The sequence below is a fragment of the Channa argus genome, chromosome 5, assembly GCF_033026475.1.
Source record: "Channa argus isolate prfri chromosome 5, Channa argus male v1.0, whole genome shotgun sequence".
Classification (NCBI taxonomy): Eukaryota; Metazoa; Chordata; class Actinopteri; order Anabantiformes; family Channidae; genus Channa; species Channa argus.
The window spans coordinates 11,254,254-11,279,614 of NC_090201.1; the positions used below are offsets into that span (position 1 = coordinate 11,254,254).

General features: G+C 40.4%; 2 protein-coding genes across 12 annotated transcripts in view; one reads left to right on the plus strand and one right to left on the minus strand.

Annotated features, from left to right (window-relative positions):
* Positions 1-76: 76 nt before the first annotated feature.
* On the minus strand, positions 77-3,845 carry lhfpl5a (LHFPL tetraspan subfamily member 5a). The gene is made up of 3 exons (XM_067504874.1): positions 3,070-3,845; positions 1,055-1,291; positions 77-388 (listed from the first exon to the last, which is right to left on the minus strand). The coding sequence occupies exons 1-3, from the start codon at positions 3,470-3,472 to the stop codon at positions 378-380; spliced, it is 651 nt and encodes a 216-aa protein (XP_067360975.1). The 5' UTR covers positions 3,473-3,845; the 3' UTR covers positions 77-377.
* Positions 3,846-11,601: 7,756 nt separating this feature from the next.
* Positions 11,602-25,361, plus strand: part of kif21b (kinesin family member 21B) — a 61,536-nt gene continuing 47,776 nt past the window's right edge. For all 11 annotated transcript variants that reach the window (XM_067504499.1, XM_067504504.1, XM_067504503.1 and 8 more), the window contains exon 1: positions 11,602-11,982. In XM_067504499.1, coding sequence (XP_067360600.1) covers positions 11,942-11,982 — 41 coding nt within the window. In that variant the 5' untranslated portion in view covers positions 11,602-11,941. The remainder of the gene's footprint in view (positions 11,983-25,361) is intronic.

The window sequence follows — 25,361 nt, forward strand, 5'->3', positions numbered from 1 at the left end:
CACTGTTGTGTAAAGTGGGACTTAAAACATCTTTCTACTCAGATTATATGAATTAATGTACATTAGAGACATTCAGAACAAAATGTATGGGCAACGCAAATGATGTTCAACACATTTTATTCTCAGTACCATCAGATATATCTGGTTATTGTTTGGTAGACAGGACAGTACAGTAAAACTGTTTAGAGATTAGTGTACATAGTTACTGAACCTGGTTATCAAAACATTGCATTTATGGCTGTAAAGGTGAAGCTTGATGTTTTCAAGTGTAACAATTTAGCCGCATCATTGATGTTAGCAAACTGCCCAGAAGCCTTGAAATATAATCAGCCATGCTGCTGCTACTGTCCATCTCTGGTGAAGTTGTCCACAGGGGTCTATGCATTATCTGCAGTTGAGACACAAGCAATATTACAATAAACAGTGAAATGTAACATGTCAGTAGCTGTGCTGAATTTTAACAAGCTATTCACCAGGTTTGTGTACACCCAGTCTAACTAGTAGGCGACAGCCATGCAGCTCTGTGAGGCAGTACTCACAGTATACAGCTTAGGGCTGTCACGATGCAAACATTTTGGGGTTTGGCAGGTACAGTTTTGACCCTGCTCACAATCTTTGTTTTGCATAATAGCATGCTAATGTTTCCTAATTAGCACTAAACACTGAGTGCCTGAGGTTGAGGAGAAGTTGGAAACATAAACATTATCATGGATGCAAGATCAGTGGACCAATGATTTTACAATTTATGCTCCTGCAGCTACACCTGTACAGCAAGTGCAGTCATGAAATAAATAAATCTGAATAAACACGTATGTCAATTTTATAGTAAATGTGCAGTAAAAAAAATTACTAGAAACTAAATATGAGAATCTACACAGTCATCAGAATTTATCATCAAGGGACCCAAGTTACCAATATATTTTGCTCAGGATAACCAGTATCAATAAGAGAATGTCAAAAGCCACATGTAGAATTTAATATTTACAGGATCCTGCTCCGAGCTACTGACCTCTAACCTCTAATAAGACTGAAAGAAAAGCATTCATTCTTGTACCTTTCTCCTCCACCTGGAAGTCCTCGGGCAGCAGCTTGTCCTGCCGGCCACCCAGGCTAAAGGCCAGGAAGGAGAGGATGAGTGAGTCCATGATGCTGATAATGGCCAGAATGTAGGCCCAGCGGACCGTGCAGTTGCCAAGGGTGTATTTGTCAGTCCGCTGGCCACACATGCGCTTCACCTCCTCTGAATCCCAGCCGTCAGGATAGATCATACAGCCAATCACCATGCATGTGCCTGAGAGAGACGGTGGCACAGGATAGTGAGGCTTTTGGTTTGAAAAGATATTCTTCAATCAATAACTGTTCATTGAAATAAATCCTTTACCCTAACATACCCATTTTCACCGATATGATTGTGGGAACACTATGAATTGGACAGTGTGTCTTTTAATATGTTAACATATGAGACCATTTTGAACATTGTGCTGCTGCAGTAATATCACACACACCACCTTTTCTGATGAAACAAATACCAACAGACAAGCCACTGGATAATTTAAATATATACACTTCGCTCACTTATGCACAGACACGCACACACACAAGTTGCCTAGCAACTCCAGAGTATCTTAATTCCAGAAAGATGAACTTTGAACATCCATTATTGACTCTGCAGACAGACAACAGGCCTCAGCATTTGGAGCCATGTAAATTATCAGGTGACAAGAACATTACTTGCACGCATCTTTTTACACAAACTTGCACCATCACTGACTTTCTCAAGTGTCTTCCTCATTTTAGTAATTTTAAATGGAAGCTTCTCTCATGCCTATTACCACAGAAAGAAGTTAAAGGTCTCTTTAACTCTTTAACAATTAGGACTTCACTACTGTATTGCATCATGCATGATCAAACATGTTTCGTAAAGAGTTTTTTGCTTTTAGATAGAACTAATTCAACTTTTAATCAGCTATTACATCGGGGGGCAAAGAATGGAATGTGTTTACACTATATTAATAACCACTCCCAATAATGCTTATATGCTTATCAAGAGCCACTACATCTAAATTAAGCTCTGTGGTTTGGCATAATAATAGCCTCTTGGACTCATTTAGAGACTCATTTAAATCTAAATTACATTGCAATGTGTGCATTTGTGTAATGCACATACATAAAAACAATTCACTTACTATCAAACACAACTAAATAACTACCCTTTACCAATTCTAACCATAGTCTATCATCACCTAGTCTTAACCCTCAAAAAGCCATTTAAAGGTGTGTCCTGAAGTAATGACCGAAACAATTTCCTCACACCCACGATCAAAAGTTAAAATTGTTCGTCACAAATTGAATGAATTTGCAGTGTATCTTTTGTTCAGTATGAAGAGGGACAGGAGAAAGTGCAACCGAACACCTCCAGGTTAAGTTCATTATTTGTCTCATCACAGGCTTGTCCTTTCATTTGCAGCTACATCTGTTCACAAGCTGCTTCATGTTTCAAGAACAGAATCACATTTCACTTGTGTGTTTGTGTGTGTGTGTGTGTGTGTGTGTGTCTCTTTCAGGGACTATTGAGATGATCCGGTTTGCACCTAAGTGAAGCCATCAGCTTTTTAAAGGCCTTTTTTCCCCACTGCATGACCTTGTCACTGCTGTCACGTTGCCTTGTCATGTTTCTGTGTGTAGCCATGTACGTCTTGTCATAACAATATTGAGTTTAAAAAAAATATGTATTGACAATAACTTTCCAACCAAACTAACTAAACATTTTTGCTATCACTTTAGGTGCACTATGAAGACTTCCATCCCTTGACGTTTTTTAGCATATGCCTTTTAACGTTATTGTGACATTCTAATAATTGTTTTTGTCTGGCAAAGCTTATGGGAAGGCTGGTGATAATGGTAGTAATAAAATAATTTTTGATTGTTTGTATTGCCTTCCAAAATGCCTATGCAAACCATATTGATGTATAATTCTTGTTACACATGTATTACATTAATTATTTAAACTAATTTCGAATAACTTCCATATGTTCAGCTGACAAACTTTGGTCAAACCCCGGAGCTCACTGGAGGCAAGCTGCATCCAGGCGCAGATCTTGTACACGCTCCCCGCGTTGCAGAAGAAAAAGAGGCTGAAGCAGACGATGCTGCCGACCACCAGCAACATGGAGATCCCCACAAAGAACATGGCCGTCTTGAAGGCACCTGACGGGATGGAGCCGAAATCCAGCGCGCTCCCTTTGCAGGTGAGCTCCGACGTGAGCGCGTTCCCGATGCAGTAGTGGAAGAGGCCAAAGTATCCGGCCTGCGGCGTGTTGACGCTGTCCCCGATCCAGTAGGGCTGGATGAACACCACCACGGTGATGACGGCGAAGGTGATGGTGAAGACCGTCCACAGCACGCCCATGGCCCGGGCGTTACGCACGTAGTTGGTGTGGTAGATTTTAGCTGCTTCCTGAGCCGGGAGCATGGCGAGGGAGAGGGGGGAGGGGGGGTCTTCTTACCTGACACCTTTTTGGATGATGTGAAAAGTTTTTTAAGTGTGAAGAAAACTACTCCTGGACTTTCTTTCTTCTATGAAGCTGCTGAAGAATGGACAGATGAAACCTGAGATCCAAAAGATCTGTTGCCAGTGTTCCACATCTTATCAAAAATCCTCTTTATCAAGTGCTGGATCAGAAAGTAGGACGCCCACTGCTGGAAACACACCTGAGAGAGAAGCTCAATCCTGTTTCCCTGCTCCACAGAAGTGAACCGCATCTATACACGTGGACTCCACAACATCAACCAGGTTTTCTCCAGTGTAGCAGCAGGCAGAGTGTTTCCTCTCCAGGGGAGGCTGCGCTCCTCCGATAAGACTGATGAATGATTAATGGTTAAAAGATCCCGACTCAGTAAGTGCACATAGATCTGTTCCCCTTTCACTCTTTCATAAGCACACATGTTCCCTAATTACTTTCCTTTATATTAATTAACATATTGCCAGAAAGCAATGGAGTCATGAAACAAACTCCAGTGTTTTTATTTTTACCGGACATTTTGAAAAAGTAAAAGTTGACAGTAAAGAATAGATTAAAAATTTTTTTTAATGTTGGGCTACATTGAGTCCCCATATTAAAGTAACTCGACTGAATCCATAGTCTTCGTTTTGTGCAAAACAATTAAAGTCCAGCTGAATCTAGGTCAAACTGGGACTACACACATCTTCTGTGTGCGCTTACTAGCCACTTCATTAAGGGCACCAGTACAGTCTAACGAAATCCAGTACAGAAACTCTGGCAGTCATTCAAGTTCTATGGGGTTAAAAATCCTATTTAAAAATGAATGTGCCTAAAACACGAGAACCTCTTAATATAACACACCCAATAAAACTCCAATACCCACTATGTCCTCAATAATAATCCCGCTTATATCCTTGATTCGACTCATCTAAGAATCGTGTAAAAGACATGTCAGTATTGCCTGTAGTCATTGAGGCCTGTGATAGAATATTTCTAGGAGTTTTTAAAGCTGAAGCTGATTTGTGTATTTGGTGTAAGGTATATGCACCAATTAACAAATGGGGGGTCATTGGAGTCTTCGTTTGAGGAACTACTTAAGTAATGGAACCTCTTCTGTCTGAATATCTTATCTCTATGTACCAAAGTCAAACACTAGGTGGAGATACAGAGCTGCAGTCACATCCCCATGTGGCACCATATTTTTTAATTTTGCCCCAAATCCCAAATGTGTGTTATGTTTTTCATCACTTAAAGTAAAACGTGCTGTAAATCACAGGGTTTAATTCCTGTAGCTCTGCTTAGAAGCTACACTGGTATATTTTACTTTAACATTTATTTATATAAAAATGTATTTAAAATGAATTCATTATCCTGAAGGTTAGTCCTAAAAAACATGGCACATTTGCTGATCTTCTTTCAGTAAAGCTTACGGGAGACTTATATCAGACAGTGCAGCATGAAAATTCATAACTAATAAATTCACAGTGCATTTGTTACAGTCACACATGCATGTTAAAATGGATGTTCTCTGAGTTGTCCCTCATACTGCTGAGGCCTGACAACACATAAATATATTTAATAAAAAAAAACATTATACTTTTGCTATAGTATAATGGTATACAGATCCTAATCAGTAAGTTTGTACGTGCACAAAATCCTTTTCTAAACCGGTAATGGGTTGTTTGGGTCTGACTTTGTACTTACATTTATAATCTTCACATAAATATTTGGCATGTTTGGTCCCTATGTTTTGCCTCAGTTAATGTTTTTGTTATTGTTGTTCGGGTTCATGTTTCAGGTTGATTTACAGCGCAGGTCTCGTGTGTGTGTGTGTGCATGTGTGTCTACCCATCGATCCATCTCTATGTGTACAAGTGTAGGCACACACGTGTTAATGCCCTTAGTTTTATTTAGTTATACTGCCCCAGAGTAAGAGGGAGGTCGTTCATAATCAGTTTATTTGGAACAGTAATCCAATTTTATAGTACATGAAGGAGGAAAATTGTATGTGTGCGTTATAGTATGGTACTTGTAAATGAAAATACACTTGGGATTGCATGCTCTCTTTGGTTGTGTTTTTAAAAAATATGTTTTATGTAGCTGTCATTATTTTAGTTTCATAATTGGTTGGATAGGGACAGTGCACGTGTTATAAATGCAATAGATTTAGTCAAGAGGCCAGTCTGTATTATTTGTGTGCATACTTGTTTAACCCTAGAACTATGTGTTGCAAAAAATACGTGGCATTAACGCTCCTAGTAGCTGCAATCCAAAAATATTCAATAAAAAACTTTCAAAATCTGTTTTAGTTCCAATTACAAAGTAAATGTAGACCATTGATTTTGTGACTTTAGGGAAATTCAGGATTCTGATGCACAACTAAGGGGTGTGTGTTTGTGTATTATTAACCCCTTATACCCTCTTTAGGCCTAGTTGCTCTGAGAACTTCTTGAGAGCACAAAGAGGCTTTTCTGCCATTTCAGCATCGCTTCCTGTCTCTTCCTGCATGCTTTCTTTAGAGGCTGTTTCCATAGAAACACCGTGCGGGATGCTCTCATAGACATTAGAGTGTGGGTGACAGGGTAAGGTGGCAGAAAATTTAAACACACAAAACAACTAGGTAATTATACTAATTTAGTGATGAATAATTTCATGTACTATCACAGTTGGATTCTCTTCAAATCCTGTTTGGTTTTATTTCATAGAGTGGAATATTTCCTGATCAAAAATTCAGAAGTGGGCTTTGTATCTCATTTGTTGTTATAATACCAACATTTTCTTGTTTTAAAGAATTCAGGGCATCTTGTTCTAGGACATAGAAAGGGTCTATATCTCTCTTGCCATTTCACACAGATAGATTCTATTATCTTTGTGTGTGTGTTTGTGTGTATGTGACTATAAGCATGCAATGGGCACGGGGCAGAGGACCAACAAACAACCCCTCCTTGTTGACCTCCTCCACTTCGGCCTCATGCCTTGTCATGCAGCAGTAACTCAGTCAATAAGTGTCACTGCTTCTCTGAAACTCCCTGAGGCAGCGGCAGCAGCCACTGTGAGACTCCCTCCAGCCTCAACCCTAGTCGTTGCCTGGTCATAGCTCAGCAGGAAGCATCAGAACCGGGGTAGGGATGCAGCAAAGTACAGGTCAACGTGTGCCCTGGGGATGGAAGCTGGAATTTAGGTCTGCTCTACAATGATTCATTAGTGATCACTCACCACAGTTTTATCCTGGGCGTCAACACATTTACTACATGCACACAAATGTCATCAGGGCACATACATTTCACAAAATACAAAAGTTGACAGTAAGTTGACATTTTCACAAAAGCAAAAAACTGTAATGGAGGGGAGGTAAACTAAATAAGATGACATTGTTTTGACAAGGAAGGACTCAGTCTAACTTTCTCAGTCTAACTTTTTAAATTGTCTAGCATAAATCAAACACCATTATAGAGGTGTAATGCTAAATTGGTAGAATTGTTGTAGCTGTGAGAAAAATGCAGTCAAAGTTTTTTTTTTCTAAAAGGTCAAATCACCCACATGCACGTCAAATTATAACAGTTTAAAATTATGGCATTTTTAAATAGATAAGGTGCACAGCACATAACTACTCTAACCCTAACCTTAGTGGCATGTTATACCCTTCTTGTTTTTCGTTTATTAATTAAAAGACTATAGACAAAATTTGCCAAACTGTAATTAATATTGCATGCATAACTGTAAGCATAACAAAGCTTACTGAAACTCTCATCGTGCTGTTCAATTTTAGATTTCTTTCATCAAATTTTTTTTTTTTTAAATTCAGCCAGCAGACACTGAGGCATACTTTCACTACTTCTGTTGAAGGGGCTGAGAGTGGAGCTTTGGAGGCTGATGGGACAAAGCACTACAGGGGGTCTAGCACTGCCAAGAACTGGAAGGGCCCTACTCTGCTCTGTGCTGCTGCAGCTGACACACATAAATCTAAAAACACATAAACAGCTCCTCTGTCACACAGACACGTGAAAACATCAAACACAGACACCCTCGGACAACTGTGCACGGACTCATCCAGGTATTTTCACTGTGAAAGAAATGGGGTGAAGAGGGAAAAAAGTGAAACAAGTGTGCATAATTCATCCGCTTGACTTTTCGTTTTGGTGGCGTACCTCTTTCTCTGCCAGGCAGGGAGTTGTCAAATGTACGTTTGCGTAATCCTGCTCAATTGAAAGAGTTTTGTTACGGTAAAGAATGAGAGATTAGTTTATGGAGCGTCAAAGCCAAATATAGAAAATGCAAGTGAGGGATTATAGACACATCAAAGAATGGTGAATACATTCAAATAGAGTTTCATCTTCCATCTCACTCTCTCCCTTTTGCTTCTTGTCTTTTTCACTGGTTATGATGAATATGATGGTTAGGTGGAGCACTTAAATAGGACTTGATTGGCATGAAATTTAGCTACTTTTTGCTTTATACATTACTGATATCTGAGGCTTACATGCTATACTGTATGCATAATGGCTTTTGAACTTGTGTTTTGCAGCTGCATTTTTTAACAATATTCAGTGCATTGCTGCCATCAGTGTAGCAATCAAACCCCTCATTTCCAAATGATAAATTACAGCAGCAGCACAATAAAGTTATGAATCATTTTCATGTTTTCAGGTTGGGATATAATCACATGCTGGAGAAATGTGAAGCAGGACTATCAAGAAAAGATTCATTATGTGGGTTTCTGAGTGCATGTTAGTTGCTGCTGCTGGAAGAAGTCAAAGTGTCAAATCCAAGCTGAAGGAAGAATTGTTGATTTAACCGTGACTGCCAAAAGCCGAGGGCAGCTGAAGCGATTGTATTTAAATGCCTCTTATGCAATTAGGGTGCCGTTTGACTATACACAGCCCTAAATATAGGGATTATGCTTCGGTTTGGCAATTGCAATATTAAAATATCTTCAGGGTTTTATAACCCACACAGTGCGGTTATGAAATAGGCTTTTTACATTGTAAAGTGCTGAGGAGGAGGTGGTGTAAATGGGGACAAATCTGAGTGGATGTAAACTGTGTCTGAAATGGGATGAAAAGGATTTAAAATATGCTTTTTAAACCAGTTCAAACTAATTCTATAATATTTTGTATGAGTTGGTGTTAAAAGTTCACCAGGCAAAAAGTGTGCGTTTGAGTATGCGTCGCCCTTGTTTGTGTGTGGGGTCATCCTTGTTGTGCTGGCTAGTTCCCAGCAGATCTAGGCGGATTGTAGCTTTATCCTCAGAACTGGATGGTAAATCTTGTGTGGAATCCAGCTCTGCTTTGGGGCAACGTAGTCCGAGCAGCACCAATATTACCACCTGGTCCTTAGGTTACCAACACACAAATAAATGCTCACACTGTCAGAGTCATAAGTTCTTCTGTGCTCAGAGCTCCTTCAACCATTTTTGGACTGAGCTGCAGAACATAAAAGTCATTGTTGTCTTTGACTGTTTGGGGTTTCAAACAGATGTTTCTATGTGTGTTTGTGTCATGAGACAAAAGTAATGGTCTCACACATTACAGTTCTACTATAACTAGGCTGTAGTACCAACCTATAGCAAGTGTCCAGTGGAAGCAGTTAACTGACCTGTGTTTAGTTAGATTAGCAAAATGACTTGCTACAGTTTAGAGTTAACTGTAATTGGCAAACTGTCAATTTTTATCTGTTGATTCAAGGAGAATGAGAAAGAGGTTATGCAAAGGTTGGTGCTTTCAGTGCAAGCGTAGATTTGAATTCTGGTAGCGCCTATGAAATAATGGCAAACTCCCCGTAGTCTCGGTGCACTTGTCGTAAAGTAACTTTGCATAGATCCCTGACTGTTTCTGACTATCAAAGTGAAAACTCCACTGAGCTGGGAACAGACAAAACTAGGTAGCCCACTGTATTTACTCAACTCAGAGAAAGGATTTCAGTTTCCCCCGTGAAGAAATCTGACTCAGCAGCAATGGGAAGTGGCAGAGTGTAACTTCCCGTCCTAAACAGAGCAAATTAACTTCATTTACAGCTGTACCATAACGACCTCTGCATAAGTTTCAACCTTTAACCTGAAGGCGTTTGAATCGGTGGCCCCTCCTCTGCCTCATTCTCAGTGTTTATGGCAATTTAACGGACCTCAGATGTCGCCGCAGGCAGTCGGTGAGTCACTGTGAGCTTTAGTGCCCGCTGTGGGTGTGTCGCTGGGCGTGGCTCAACTGCCCTATTAAGTGCCCTCATTAGTCTATTCCTTAAAGAGAAGGCGGGGATTATTAGGCCGTTGGCCATAATATCTGCCAATCACCCGCGACAAAGCAACATTCAGGGACTGTTCGTGGACGACGAGAGAAAGTGCGGTGAAGGTAAACTGCATCTGGCTCCCCGTCTACTTGACCGGTGTACAATAGTAGAATTTTTTTTAGTACATTTCATTTCCTTTAATATTTCCTTTTTATGTGACTTTTTCTTTGCTTGACTTACATGTCAGATGCAAGTCTTGTATTCCGTACTACTCAACTGCTATAGTACCAGCCCTAGAATCACCCCACTGTCTACTGATCTAGTGTTTTGCACACTGTTCCCAGTTTATAGTTACTAGTGACTTTATATATTCCTATTTTACATAGATACCAGGGACCACTGTAATACCTATAATGCTTACACTACATGCTAAATAGTTAATTAACTCAAACTCGACCAACTACACAATTAAAGTGTAGTGTAAAAGGTCAATCCATCAGTAATAATACAATAGTAACAAACCACTAAGAGGGAAGGATCATAATATGATCAAAATGATTACTTTTACTTTTGACTCTTTGACAAAAACATGTCAGGTACGTTTATTTTTAAGACTTAGAATGTGTAGGGGCATTCTATCAATTTTAAACATCAAGCTGAATCTACTTGTCAGACAATAACAGTTGAGTTTTGTATTTTCAAACTTATAAGGGAGCTTTAGAGAACTAAAAAACTCTCAGACTGGGCTGAAAAGATAAAATTCTTAATGGACATCCCTCTGGCTTTGAAAAGCGCTCTAAAAAGGCTATCCAGTTGCAGTGCAGGAAATGTGGGAGCCAGTGTTTACAGAATTTGACCTGTAGCCTACTGGAGACCAAAAGGCTGTTTATCTCCACCTCTGGAGTTTTGACACTTTTGACCTTCTTCTGTCTCTTGTGAGTCTCCCAACCTTAAACATTTCATAATATATTATTGCAATACCACTTTAAGGCGACAGTATAATACCTTTTTTAAATATTTTAACATTAGTTTTCTTCAAAAGATATCAATATGGAGAAGGGTTGTCCAATGCTCCTGGGACCCAGAACAGCAGCAGTGCAGCAATATTTATTATTAACCACTTGGAGAAGACCAATCATTTTTGCTTGACTGGTGTTGATTCATATTTTTAACAGTTTTACAACGGATACCCAAAGGGCTGGGCAGAGGACAGTGAAGTCGGAGCAAGGAGAGACATTGCTGGACTGATTCAGAGTTTTGTTATGGATAGCTAGATTTCTAAAAGTTACATATTGTAGCTTTAAGTAAGCAAACTGAATATTTTTTTTTCATTACCACCTAAATGTATTTCAAAAGGTATTGGGATTTGTTTTAGTTGGTTAAAGGTAACTTTACCAATTTTCAACATGCTTGCTGTGGCTTTAGTTAAAGGTGTAAATGTACATTAATGCTTTTAAACACCGCTCTGACTTACTTATATTAAACCAATTCTCTGATTCCAGCTGAAAAAACTCCACCAGATGACATCATCCTGGGGAGTTTTTCATCATTAGGAGTTCAGATGATGTCACCTGGGGGAGCTCTGGAAAAGCAGGTCGACCATGATTACAACCTCCACAGTTTGAGCAACAAGATAACATAATATGAACTGAAAGTTCCTCCAAGTGATGTCATCTGGAAGCATTTTTCAGCTAGAATTAAAGGGATATTTTAATATAGGGAAGTCAGAGGGACGTTCAATTGAATTTATGTACATGTATTACACTAAATAGAACCAAAAGAAGTTAAAAATCAGTGAAGGCGCCCTGTAAGTATTGACAACACAATGTCGAGAGTTAAATGAAAGTTCCCGGCAGTCCCTGAATGCAGCATTACCCCCTTCAGTTTACGGTCTCGGCTCATTCAGCGTGATCGCGTCTCCCTGAGTGTGCTTTTCTTTTCACAGAAGCGCTCATATGCTTCACTCACACGCACTTTCAACAGGATGCAGCCACTGAGACCCACGACGGAAAGAGAAGACAGTGGGTTAAACTCTGCGATGTGACAAAACAGCAGAGGGCTAAAAATGACCGTCACAGCGGAGGTGAGGAAGAAGACAGGAGGTCCCGCTGACCTGAGACAGCCAGCCCCGCCGCAGCACCGCACGGTTCAGCCGCACTGAAATCCTCTCATAGCTGAAATACCCCACATCCCGTCGCTGAACCTTGAAAGAGATAATGGCGAGTCAGGGCGACTGCTGCGTGAAGGTTGCGTTGAGGTAAGCCTCCGACGTCTGTCTGCTGGATATGCCGATCTTAGCAGTCCACATTGTGTCCCTGCTTCCTGGCGATCAATTAAATCCAGCCAGCTCACCTATAGTCTAGTTTTAGCATCAGCACACCTTCACGTCTTAGCTCGCTGAGGGATATAGAGGAGACTAATACACCTTGCTTTCTGATGGGTGGTGCTCAGCACAGTATTGATAAGGCAAAGCATGTGTTTATGGCACGCTATCACCATATGACTGTTTTTATGTTGCGGGGCATAACTTGTCCACAACACGAGACCTCGTTTATGTGGAGCTCACATTCATAATTTTACATTGGGTTAAGTTTAAAAAAAAAAAAAGGACACAGCCAGATGCTGGGAGGAAAAAGGGCGTATCTTTTCAAAGCAATTTTTAAGTTATTATTCTGGCAGGCAGCTACCTGCAGTCTTACCTTAACCTAACAATGTCATGCGAACATCCCCCATGTGCATGAGGCGGTGAGCTCCTTCACCAGGTTTTTTTGAAAGCAACCCCCCCTGCAAATGAGATGAGCACAAAGACATGCTCTCCTTCAGAGCTGTGTCTTTCACTGCCTTTGTTAGAAATGCACCAAAGACCTTATGCAGTATAGCAGATATTGGATGCCTGTGAGGAGGCATTAGTAGCCTATTACCAAGACTAAATGCTGATTGAAAGATGGAGTGTAAGAGTACATGTGCTGGCACTTGCGGCATGGCAGCCTCTGGAACTGGAAGTCATGACATGTGTGTGACTGGCACTGCATCTGTAATTGTGTTCATTTTACAGTGTGTGGAGCTGAGGCAGAGGTCAGAGAGACCCACTCATCTTTAATTCAGGCCCTAACAAACTCTTAACACATCAGCTAATGTATCCCAGTTGTACTGCTTTACCCCAATGGAAGAAGATGTACTCTTGAGTCTTGATTTGCAATGATACAAAGAAGGAAACTTCCAGTTAGGTACTCTAATATTGTGCAAATGTAAAGCAACTACAACAAAGTAATAGTAAAATGTTACTGTTTCATCATGGACTGCTCATACTCCAGTTTGGCATCTATTGATGGAACCTTGTGGGGGATGAGTGTTGGCCCTGCAAGGCACCCTTTTATGAAGAACCTTACAACCAATGGCCACACTTCCCCCAGGGGAGGTTTCAGAATCACTTGTCAGTCAGCTGCTGAGTGAATCTCTTTTGTGCTTGTTCACAGCGACAACTGTAACAGGAAGTAGGGTAGGAGGTGCTGACAAAAAAAGCAAAAAAAAAAAAAAAAGATAGGTGAAAAGAGAGGCTACAGAGACAGCTGGTGGTTGCTGCTCAATCTCAGTTATTGATCCACGTCTTTAGAGCAACTCTGTTGATCGAGTGTAACTAAATGAGTGAAGTTGACAGATATCATTTCAAACACCACATGGTTCCCATCTTTTTTTTGCTCAGGCAATATTAACATGATCATAACGGTCACTAGTGTGTAGGGCAAATTTTTCATTGCAAAGCAGCTGCTGGGCTGACATTTACCTTGGCAAAACATGGTGAAGTTAACATGAAGAGTTTTATGGTCAAAGAATCAGCAATTAACTTTATAATCAGCTGTAACTTATGGCCATGGTGATTACATGACTGTGCTGGTGGGCAAGCTAGTGCTTTCCGTAATGTGCAATCAGTGCCACCAATAGTGTCTGTGTGCTTGACAGGAAATGGGAGGAACACAAATAAATACGCAGAGAAAGATAACTTCCTGCCATATAAGCAACGCTTTTCCCAGAGAAAGTCGGCCGCTGATAACAGAGGATGGTGTTTAATTGCTCCCATGTTGTGTTGCCTTAGGGCAACACAACAAACTGCATAAAGCGTACGTCTCCAAGTAGCTTGTGTGTGCATGTGTGAGTATGCATCCAGAGGGCAATGAAGTTGTGGTGAGGGCCAACCAACACACACACACACATACAGCTTGACTAGCCAGCATTCATTTCCTGAATGTCTGCACTTCCCTCAACAAAAACCCTATAGCTAGTGACATGACCTACAATCCTGCAGTCAGGATTGCCTAAGCAATGTATTGAACACACAGACACAAGCATGTAAGTTCAGAATTTCTGAATTGCAGTCAAGTCAATCATGACAAGATGCATGTATTGTGATGCCTTAGTAAGTGGCTGTTGTCCTGACTCACATCTATATTCAGCTGCATTCACTTACACAATAAGCTAGGTCTGATGTAAACAGGCTATCAGGCTATAAGAATGAGTGGACCACAATTTCTTACTGACACGTATTAGTCTCCTGTCCCAATCACGCACATACTTGCAGTTTCACTTGGCCTAATGAGTGCCTCCTCCTCTCAATGATATGAGTTGACTGCCGCATTTTCTCCACACTAAAAGCTTTATGTTAGGACTGAGACAGTGTAAATTTCAATAAGGCAGCATTTGACAAGGGTATTATGCCCATTTGCATATTGATCTTTGTCCACTCTGATCTTTATTTCTGTGGCGCTTCCACTTTTCTATTGCACAAACAGTGCTAAGTCAGACTCTACCGCTGTACAAAAATGGACACAAAGACAAATGTGTTTGTTGTTGTGGTCTTTGACCTTGTGATTGCTGCTAGATATCCTTACCTTAAATACAGCACAAAATAATAAGTGTTCTTGCAGACCCTAAAGGTTGATAACGGGTGTATTTGTGATACTTAATGACGCAGAGCAGTTTGACTTAAGGGTGATTGGACCTCAGCTGAGAAATACATTTTTTTTCTTTCAGCTTTTATCTAATTTTTCTTCTGCTGATGTGTAAAATAACCAAAACAAGTATGCACAAAACAGAATTGTTTTCTTTATAAATGTGCTTTAGACCTTGGCCACTCTGACCAAAAACACTGGCTTGAAAACAAAACAGAAGTAGTGGAATACAACTGCTGCGTATCCGCTCACAGCTGACACACAAAGGCTTGAAATGGGGGTGAAAAAAGGCAGCGTTTTATTGTTGAGCCTATATATGTCCTGTGTTGGCTACCAGTCTCGCCTGTTTCCTGTGTGTGTGTGTGTGTGTGTGTGTGTGTGTGTGTGTGTGTGTGTGTGTGTGTTAATAGCTTGCCACACAGGCTCTGTCTGGGTTACACACCTACCCGGGGGACTGCCCTTTAAATGGCTGGATTTTGGTGGGAAAAAGACCAAAATGTGTAAATCCAGGTCATCAGCCTTCAAGACCATACGTGCTGGCCACAGGAAAGTACAGCAACCTACTTGTTGCATCAGTGCATTCTTACACTTGGTCTCAACATTCATACCCTCCATCAACCGGCTTGTTGCACACTTGCAGACTGGAGTCTGGGACAGCAGTTTTGCTGCGTATTAGGATTCACCACTGAAGTTTTTTCTAATCAGCGATTCTAACCCAAATGAGAGTAGAGAAGCAGGAAACATGACAGAGCACACGCCCAAGTTGGCCGTCCACAGCTGTGCATCACTTCCTCCTCATGCTTGTTGGTTACATGTTGTTTTTTTTTGTTTTTTTTTTGCTGTTGCCCTTCAAAGCTATCAGATCACCACTTCTCTGAATGTCTTTCGTGACAGGCAGATGCTTGTCTTGTGTCTGCGTGACTGGAGAGAGTGGAAGAGCTCTCTGAAATGACACTTGAAAATTAGTGGGGACAACATGGATGTACATCCATAGAAAGTGAGAATTAGGACATTTCACCAAAGAAACCATCTTAAAAAAATAATAATTGGATGTTTTGGTCTATACTTGTTTTTGTAACAGCAGCCCTGTTGTGTTAAGTCCCAGGCGTTTGTAGCTCACTGAGGAGGTGAGAAAGGTCTGGTTGTATTCCTTATGTGCATTAGATTCTGGTTCCAAAACAGCAGTATAACTCTTGGTCACCTTATGACAGGTGAAGAAAAGAACTGTGTGGCTGAGAGGGAGTGCTTTAAGCAGTGTTCATCCTGAAAGGTTGGAATTTTTACTTTGTATTTAAACTAAGAGATTTGTTAACCAATACATGGTTATTGTGCAACTAGGCTTCTGATGAACTTCTCCCTGTAAAGTGCATCAGCACTCCCAAACGGTGTTCTGCCGTTGCAGAATGACTTCCTGTAAGGCTGTTGCTGGTCTATCCTCACTTCCTGTTGGCTTCCTGCTTTATGAGCTGTTGATGAGCCTGTTGAAATGAGAAGGCTGAAAACTGACGTGTAAGTTAATCCATTGGCCTTTAATTGCATACCTTCTGACAATCCGTCTCCTGATGTGTAGCCTGCATGTAAGAGCATCAGCTGAAGGTCTTTCTTTAATATTTGGTGACAATAAAAGGCACATTGTTACTCAACAATTGATGGAAAACACAAATTGATCTAACCGTGTTGTCTCATCATGAACAGTCATCTCAAACTTCCCACTATATGTTTGCCTTATTCCTTTATTTGCTACTTAAGCTCAGCTGCACTGTGAGCAAAATAAAACATGAAACTGTTACCAAATTGCTGGAATGTCTTCAGCTCTCCCTCCAGCTTCTTCCATCTCCTGTTCGCTCTCTCTCTCTCTCTCTCTCTCTCTCTCTCTCTCTCTCTCTCTCTCTCTCTCTCTCTCTCTCTCTCTCTCTCTCTCTCTCTCTCTCTCTCTCTCTCTCTCTCTCTCTCTCTCTCTCTCTCTCTCTCTCTCTCTCTCTCTCTCTCTCTCTCTCTCTCTCTGTGTCTCTCTCTCTCTCTCGCTCTCTTGCTCTCTCGCTCTCTCTCTCTCTCGCACACACACACACACACTTATCTGTATTTATTTGAATCTATCCATTTGAATTCAGTAAGTAATGAAAGACGCTTCAGTCTAAGCATTTGCATTTTTCACTTATCAGGGTCTCATCAAATGTCCTCTGGAACAGGCCTTCTAAACAGCCCTAACTACTATCATTTATATTTATGCTACTGGGATACAATACAACCTTTTTTTCACAAAATGAATGGCCTGTACAGAAAATAATGAATTTCCTCTTTTTATGAGGGAATTTTTTCTTTTTCTTTAACCATATTTTCATAAAACAAATAACCAAGTGCATCTGTGTTGACATTGTTGTGGTCACAGAAATCACAGGGGATCTGTGGGAGTGTGTGGGAGGGGGTGAGTCGTAGCAAAGGCCCTTTAAACAGAGCACCTCTTGGGTGAACATAGACAGAGGACACAGTGTGAATGAGTCTGATGTCACTGCAGGTCTTTGTGCTCTGTGCTGAGCTTGCACACACACGGAGATAAAGACACACAGAGCAAAGGCAAAGAATTGGAGGGTGCAAGGGGATGAAGTCCTGGCTATATATGTTTTTGAGAGTAGAGTACAGATGAGCCTGTACAGTACAGCCAGTACAGCTAAAGAAAGAAGAGAGTGAGGTTTGCAGAGTCAAACGCTGATGCTCTCTTTGTTTTATAAACTGCTCTCCCTCTTCTGCCGTGCTTCCTGCAATTCAACAGAACAAATACAAAGAAAAATCAAAGAGGAAAAGAGACAGGAGGGTGGTGGACAGAGAAGGGTAGAGTGGAAAAAGGAGCAAGTGTCTTGTCTGTTGTCTAAAGGGCTACTGTAGCGTGTAAAATATGAGCTTGTACTTGCAATCGCTGCTTCTGCATGGGTACATCAGTGTGTGTGTGTGTGTGTGTGTGCGTGTGTGGGTGTGTGCAAGCATGTATGTCTGCACATAGTGTGTATGAATAATGTGGGCACAGCTGCATGAGCTTGACATATTCCCGTGTAGGGAGGAAGAAGCAAAGGGGATGGAGGCCCTCATATGATGTCTAGACTGTAAAGAGTTTATTTACTTCTGTGTTTTAATGCGATATGTTCTATTAAAACAACCAAATGATATTTTCTTCTGCTTTTTTGAATCAGTAAACAAGAAATTTACCCCACAGCACTACATCACTGAGAGATGTTTGAAGTTCAAGAATACTTCTATTATTATACTTCCTATTATTTATAATCATCACTTTTAGCTCCGATTTACAAAACACACACACACACACACAATAATCAGATTGAGAGGATTTTGCTTCAGAATTCATTTTAGTGCATTTTATCGAGCTATGTGTGAATAGCAAAATTTGATTAAATAAAAAAAGCTGTGTAGATCTCAGATTTTGTGCCAGAAGTCTTCGTGTTTATTTGCTCGCTTGCTGTTGTCGAGGGGTGTGTGTGTGAGTGTGAGAGAGAGAGAGACAGACAGACAGACAGACAGACCAGCTGGGCCATAATCACCTTCAGTTCTAAGTAGCTTAATAACTGCTGGAGTTTGAGTCTGGCTTTATTTTGTGTGGTGTGAATGGAGAGACAGCAGGACGTGGTGGCGTTAAAAAGGCTGACTTCACATAAACCACTAACTGATGTTCCAAATGTAGACACTCTTTGAAATAATGCGTCTGGAGTGATTAGCTGAATTATTAGGTCTATGTCCAGTTAAGAAGTTAACACTCCTCCTTTTTTTTTGTTTAGTGCTAATTAGAGAATGTTAGCATTTTAGCACACTAAACAAAGACAACAAACGATATGCACTGAACATTAGCATGCTAGCTTGTCTTAATGAGCTGTTAGCATGGGGATGTTAATATAGCTACTGTGCTACTGCATTCGTGTCATAATGTTTAAACCGAGCAGCCTAGTGGGAAAAACTGTTCATGTTAACTGTTGACTTGAATCTGAATTTCGAGCCAGAGATCTCGGGAAGTTCTGACAGTTATGATCTTAGGATGAAGTGTGGAAGTGTCGACATAAGTTATCCAAAAAGGGTACAAAATATCTTAATGACCAACAGTAATTTGTTTTATTCAAAAAAATTGATTAATATACTCAAAATGTAAATGTACAAAATGTTTGTTTAAACTTAATTTCACATGTATGTATACTATAACAACCTTAAATAGATGAGTTAATGCAATTCCAGTCTATGTTAGCTAGGAAGTTAGCAGCTAATCAAGGGCACCTGAGTAACAGCAACAGTGCAACAGCTGCAGACTGGACAACCAACATCTTTGTTTACCCTGTGAATGCTTCTTAGTTTTTTCTATAGGAACTATAGAATTCTATTAAAATTTAACAGGGCGTGAATGGTAATTATCTTCATCAGTCTAATAATCGTCTTTGCAAGGTCTTAGCCATTTTTTAAAATGTATAATGTAGGTAATGTATATGTGTGCTCACATCTCTGCATTAAATTAACCATATGTTCATATATCTGCAGACAGACAAGGTGCCTGGCTACATTAACACTCAGCTAAATGCTGTCAGACTGAGGCTGGGCTGATGATAATGCTAACCAGCCCTCCAGGGATGCAGACAGACAAGCAGACTCATCGCAGCAGTCTGCGGCTCAGCAGTGTTTTCCAAAGAAAAAAAGGCAAACACAACCAAGTATTTTGGCAGCTATATGTACGGATGTACTTGTTTCAGTCTCGGAACCTTTTTATTCTCGAAATATTACCACACCAACATATAAATGCTGTATGATTCCTTCTGTTTTGTGTAGGTGTTCGTGTTGAGATTGTCCTTATCCAAACCATCATTGGCAATAGATGTAATACATCACATGTGAAAAAAACATGTTTCACATGTCTCATATGTCATATGTCACAAGTGTTAAATTAAAAATATAAGACCTTGTGGTTTGCCACATGTAAAACATTTCACATGAAAACAATCATCTTGTGAGCACATGTTATATTTCTTGGGCAAGATACATTTTAGATAGTTGAAAACATTCTTTTGTTGTTTAGTGTCATTTCCTGATGCCACTCTGCTTTTATTTTTTGTTAATGTTACTTTAATTTACTTCTGCTGGGTTTCTCAGGGCCAGTGTTATTATTTAGTGGCACACAAGATCAGCTTGAAGTGTTTGTGGTCGGTTCAGTATCTACATACCAATATCCAGATTATATGTATTCTCATGGTTATACATCGTCATGGTGCTGAGAAGCACTTAGGCTAAAAGCATATAAACAATGCTCTCTCAGTGGCCAGCACTTCCTGTTTTGGATAATTTAAGCTAATCGGAAACAAGCAGAAATCTACTTGCACCTCTGTGACCTTGACACAACGTCTTTAATGAAAATGTAGAAAAGGAAGCTTATTTGACTTTTTGCCAACCCCCATCATAGAGCAGCAGAGAGAGCAGACATTTGAGAGGGGGGGGTTTGAGGAAGTAGAGTGGGGATTGACCCAGAATCAGCTCCAATGATGCAGACCGATTTGTGTCTGTAACAATAAGAGATGTTCGTCTGAAAGTGCGAGATTGAATGTCTTGGACAGTAGTGAGATATTTCTTGCTGAGTGGCACAGTTTATGTTGGAATGATCAATACTGAGCTGAGAGAAAGTAGCACTGGTTTTACTGTAATTAATATGAATACAACATTCAGGTAAATCACAGACCTTTAAGACCCCAATTCTGAACTCTTGGCTTTGTTTGTTCTCTTTGTGCTGTGTTAGTTTGTTGTAAAGGGACATGGGTACCTATGCTTTCAACAACGTACAAGTGTGTTTCTTTTGAAAATAGATTCTTGATGGAGATGGACTTACTTGAACAGTTGACAAAGATTTTTTTTTCAGACAATGTAGGACAACTCTACTCTTGTAGTCTGGCTTACTTGAAGAAACGCTCATGTTAACATTGAGGAACCAGCTTGCTCATTTCTGCTCAAGCCTGCGACACTGCACTCTTAACACAACCAGTCAAAACAATGAGCACAGTCTATGTGAGCCCTGCTCTCCCCTTTTTACTGCTTACCAACTGGCAGCAGTGCCTCGGGCTATGGGGCAGCCAGTGTGCGAGGTTAGTTTGATAGATAAGGCCGCATACAGTGTCCTGCACGTATCAAATGTCTGTGCTTACAATTAAAATACAAAAGTTAAATAGGCACATTACAATTACATATAAATAGAAACAATAGATAAAGTTGCTAAAATTAGGACATTTTCACCTCAACTTTAGATGTAAATTAATTTGCCATCTGATAATAATAGAATATGTATTGGTCATCATTCAAGTTACAATGAAGTTCAGGCTTTGCCTTTAACACATCCCCCTGGGGGGAGCAGTGGGGCGCCATGGGGCTGCCTGGGGAGCTAGCACTGAGTGTTTTGCTCAAGGACACACCTGGTGTCCTGCAGACTTCTGCATCCCAGCCTGATGCTAGCAGGCTGCAAATACAGCAGAGGGGGCAACCAAGTATATGTGATATTATCAAAAGCTCCAGAACGCATCACCTTAAGAAAGAAAAGCATTTAATCGTCACAGTGTAGTAGTTGGAAACGGTACCGATCAGTAGATGTAGAATGCAGTTATTTTGTGGCCATCGCATCTGTGAATTGTCTAATCACTGATAAAAAGATTGTAGACTGATTCTTATGACATTACTTCACCTGCAGCACGTGATCAGTGCACACAGTGCTCCTTACCAGACATGATGCTCTGGGAGAATCAGCATTTGTGCGACAAAGCAGATACCAAACGGGAGTGGCAGATGGATTCCAGTCCGAGTCTGCCTGCCACCACCTGAGCAAGTCGTCTGTCCACGCCCAGTGCCAGCCCCTTGTGACCACTGCCCCAATTCCTCCACATATTCTTATGAATGCCTACTGCCTTTCTTGCGTTCCCATCTACTTAGTTCACACTCACTCAGCTCTCGAATCCACATTTAACTCATGCACCACTGCTTCAGTTTGTCCAAAGGGACTGTCTTGTGCATTTGGTGCTGGTGCTTTCTCCTTAGCCAGTCACTTACTTTCATAACCCTGCTTTCTTTGTCTCCATTCATTCTGTTATTCTTTTTTCTAAATCCGAGGCCAGGGTCAGGGCTAGCATAAAAGCATTTCTCCCCTGCAGTGAATGGCCCAGCTCTGTATCCCATTATTTCAGTGTGTTGTTATTACACTCAGAAAATCACAGATACTTAACTGATTAGTATAAGAGCATAGTCATTATGGGAAAAATGGATTGTGATGGAGAGACGTAGAGATGCAAAGGTCCATCAGAGGAAGAGAGACAGTTGATGGCTTTATATGGGGGATCAGTGCAGACTGCTGTTCTGGGAAGTCAATGGGAGCACTGATTAAATGGGCAGCAGGACAGAAATGCAGACTGTAGCTCAGTAATTAAAAATGGTGCCTTTCAAGAGCATCGTACATGTATTTCATGCACGAGGTTGTATTACATGAATTCTCTGAATATGCTTTAATTAATGAAAGCTTAGATACAAAATATTTAATATTGATGAATTAACTTATTGTAAATATTCATGATGTTTGTGATTACAATCAGCGCATAACATATTAAAAAGTAATCCATGGTATTTAAAAAAATGTTGAATGTTATAATAATTAGTGGTTCAACGGATTAACAGTACTTTGTACAGACATTCAAGCTCTTGCGTAGATGTGCTCTACCAGAGTTTGACATTTGTAGGCTTAAGTTAAATGTCTCAAAAACTACTGAATGGATTGCCAGGAAATCTGGTTCAGACACACGGGTTCCCCACAGAATAAATTACAATAACTCTGGTGATCCGTTATCAGCCACTTAATCTTCTGAAAACACTGACCAATTGACCTTGCAACAAACGTACTTTCATTCTTTCAGTGTCATTTGTATTTTGAAATGTTGTTTCCTCCAGTTTTGACCTCAGCAGCGAGTGGTCCACCACCCCTCCATCCATCTCTGCACCCTGGGGCCTCTCTAATTTCATCCCACAGTCACTGATACGCCCAGAGGTCCTAACCCAAAATGGGCCAAGCCAATTTTCTGGTTTCTCAGGGCTTTTCATTTCAAACATGTAACTATATTCATAAATTGCCTTTTTAGCTTCTGTCTCCTGTTCTTGTTCTCATTTTTCCTTATCCCTCTGCCTTTCTATTCATTTGATTCTTTTAAAAAGGGGACAAAAGATAAGTAGTTCAAAGCGCAGTAACATTGACAAAGGCTGCTATCACGTGTGATTTGGATGCCTCCAAAGACACTGACACTGAAAAGCTTTTCCCAAAGGAGTTAAACATAACTGTTAAAGGTGTCCTGGTATTTCATTTAACTTTGGTGCTTAGAAAAAATAACCTACATAACCCAGACACAATGCAAATTATAAACAGTAATCCTGAAGGAGTTGAAGATGCAGTAGTCCAGTGAAGGCATCACTTTCACTAGGAAAAGTTAGTGTTCCCGTAAGAAAAGAAAGCAGACAATAACTTAAATATCTACATTTTTTAACTAGTATTTTTCTCATACAGCTGTAAACTTCTTTGAGTATCTCCGTAGACTTATCCGGGCCTGGTTGCTATGGGAACATGGTCAGGATGTGCTTACATTGACAGTGATGAGAGTGTAGCTGGGTTTGTAACTGCGTATGAGAGACAGCATGCATTAGAGATTGACTTTACCTTTGCTATGATCTGTCTCTTAAAATTTAAACATTTTCTGAGGTGTTTTTAAATGTTTGAGTAAAATGTTTTTAACACGGTAAACCCACATATCATAGTCTCTTTCTTTCTTTGAGGAAAGTAAGCCAAAAAAAGTAATTGTCATACCTGAAAAGGCTGGGTAATCTCTATGACAGTGCTGTGCATACGCACAGGACTGTGTCAGCTGTGTTAATCCTAATCTGAACTCTGACAATGACAAAGCTCTAATCGGAGATATGGTACAAGCAAACAGAACAGAACCAGATGGATAGACCACGTTACTGTTTACGTAATCTCAGTTGGACTGGTTGCATGAAAGTTAATCTCTTTCAGAAAGGGAATGACCGATATGTTCAGTAAATAACAGCATCAGAAATTAGATTTCTCTTAGTTATGGCTTGAGTGTAATTTCAATGTGATGTAGTTGCTTTACTGTCGTTTGTTGGTCGTGGATAGTTTTACCTTCCACACGCCTTCTGCCATTTGACATCTTAGGTCAAATGGTGAAGCTGTTGACACTGTTTCATAGAAAAAACTCATACCTGCCATAGTAGGGTTACAGCAGAGTTAGTAGTGACAAAGGGATATACTGGTGGTCATACTGGATACTGAATACTTAGAAATATGCACTTAAATATGTGGTTTGGCAGCATTTCAAGAGGCAATTTCATATTTATGTTTAAGATCAGTTTGAGTGGCGTGTGTGATAAATGAAGCCACTGGTGTGTTTGTGTATTATTTCATGGCAAAGTGCTGTCAGGGTTTATGAGAAATCGAGCCTGTGTTTGGAGGAATCACCCTGGCAGCTGATGGTGTTGTGTGGCTATGCTGCAAAGAAATCGGGAGGGATGATTCCTTTGGCTCTATGGAAAACCACTGACATGCACGGACATGCTCCAAAATAAAGGAAAACTCCTCTTGAGCTCAATTAATGTTCTTAAGAAGAATAATTAAAGGTGGCTTTGATAGTGTTGTATGACTTCCAGTGCTGCACTTCAAAACACACTCGGTTTTCGTGTGAAAATATAGAATTGTTTTTTCTCCTAACAATGTTCTAAAGCTGGAGGATTTAACATAAAAACCTGACCATACATATATTGTATTTTCCAGCCTATCATCCTTCTCACCTCCCTTGTTTTCACTGGGGATCAACTCTTAGACAACACACTAGGATACGCTGCAGGTTTAGTTTTAAGCAAACAGTGGTGACTCCACAAGTACCCTCTCTAAATTAAAACAAATTCTGCAAAGAATGTGAGGTTTATGAGAGTGGCAGTAAGGACACGATGAAAGCTTTCACACTCATGTCTCTGCTGTGAGTGGTTATTAATGAGCAGAATGATAACAAGGGGATGTTAAGTCTCATCACCTCCTACTTTGTCAGTTGTCGTGGTGAAATGAGGGCAGAGCAGTCAAGTCAAGTCAAGTCAAGTGGCTTTTATTGTCATTTCTACTATACACAGTGGTACACAGTACACAGTAGAAACGAGATAACGTTCCTCCAAGAACCAAGGTGCTACAAACAACACAAGCTATAATAAAGTGCATCGAGTGCAACCAAGTGCAAACAGTGCAGACGAAAAAACAGTACAGACGTACAGTGTAGACAGACAACACAAGTAACACAGGACAGGACACAAGACACAAGACCCAAGACAGTGCCGACCAGTAAACCTACTGTATACTATTTTACAGTACAGTACAGTTCAGTTAAGTGTGCTAGGGGTGTTAAAAAAAAGAGCAGCATGTAAACGGTATAGTGCATTTAAATGTCCAGCATGTAAAAAAAGTGCAATTGCATTGGAATGTGCAAAAAAAAGCAGCAGGTAAACAGTGTAGTGCAGTAAATGTAGAATGATAAAAGTAAATAAATAATAAATAAGTGGTGGTGGAATGAGATGAGTAGTGAGTGATGAGAATGTGCTGAGTTCGGTTTGCAGTGTGTTTAAGTTCTAT

Excerpts from the sequence above, each read along its gene's own strand:
- lhfpl5a (XM_067504874.1), bottom strand. The coding sequence starts at position 3,472 with ATGCTCCCGGCTCAGGAAGCAGCTAAAATCTACCACACCAACTACGTG. Across the intron at positions 1,292-3,069 it reads CTGGATGCAGCTTGCCTCCA|GCACATGCATGGTGATTGGC; the intron begins GTGAGCTCCGGG and ends CGTCTCTCTCAG.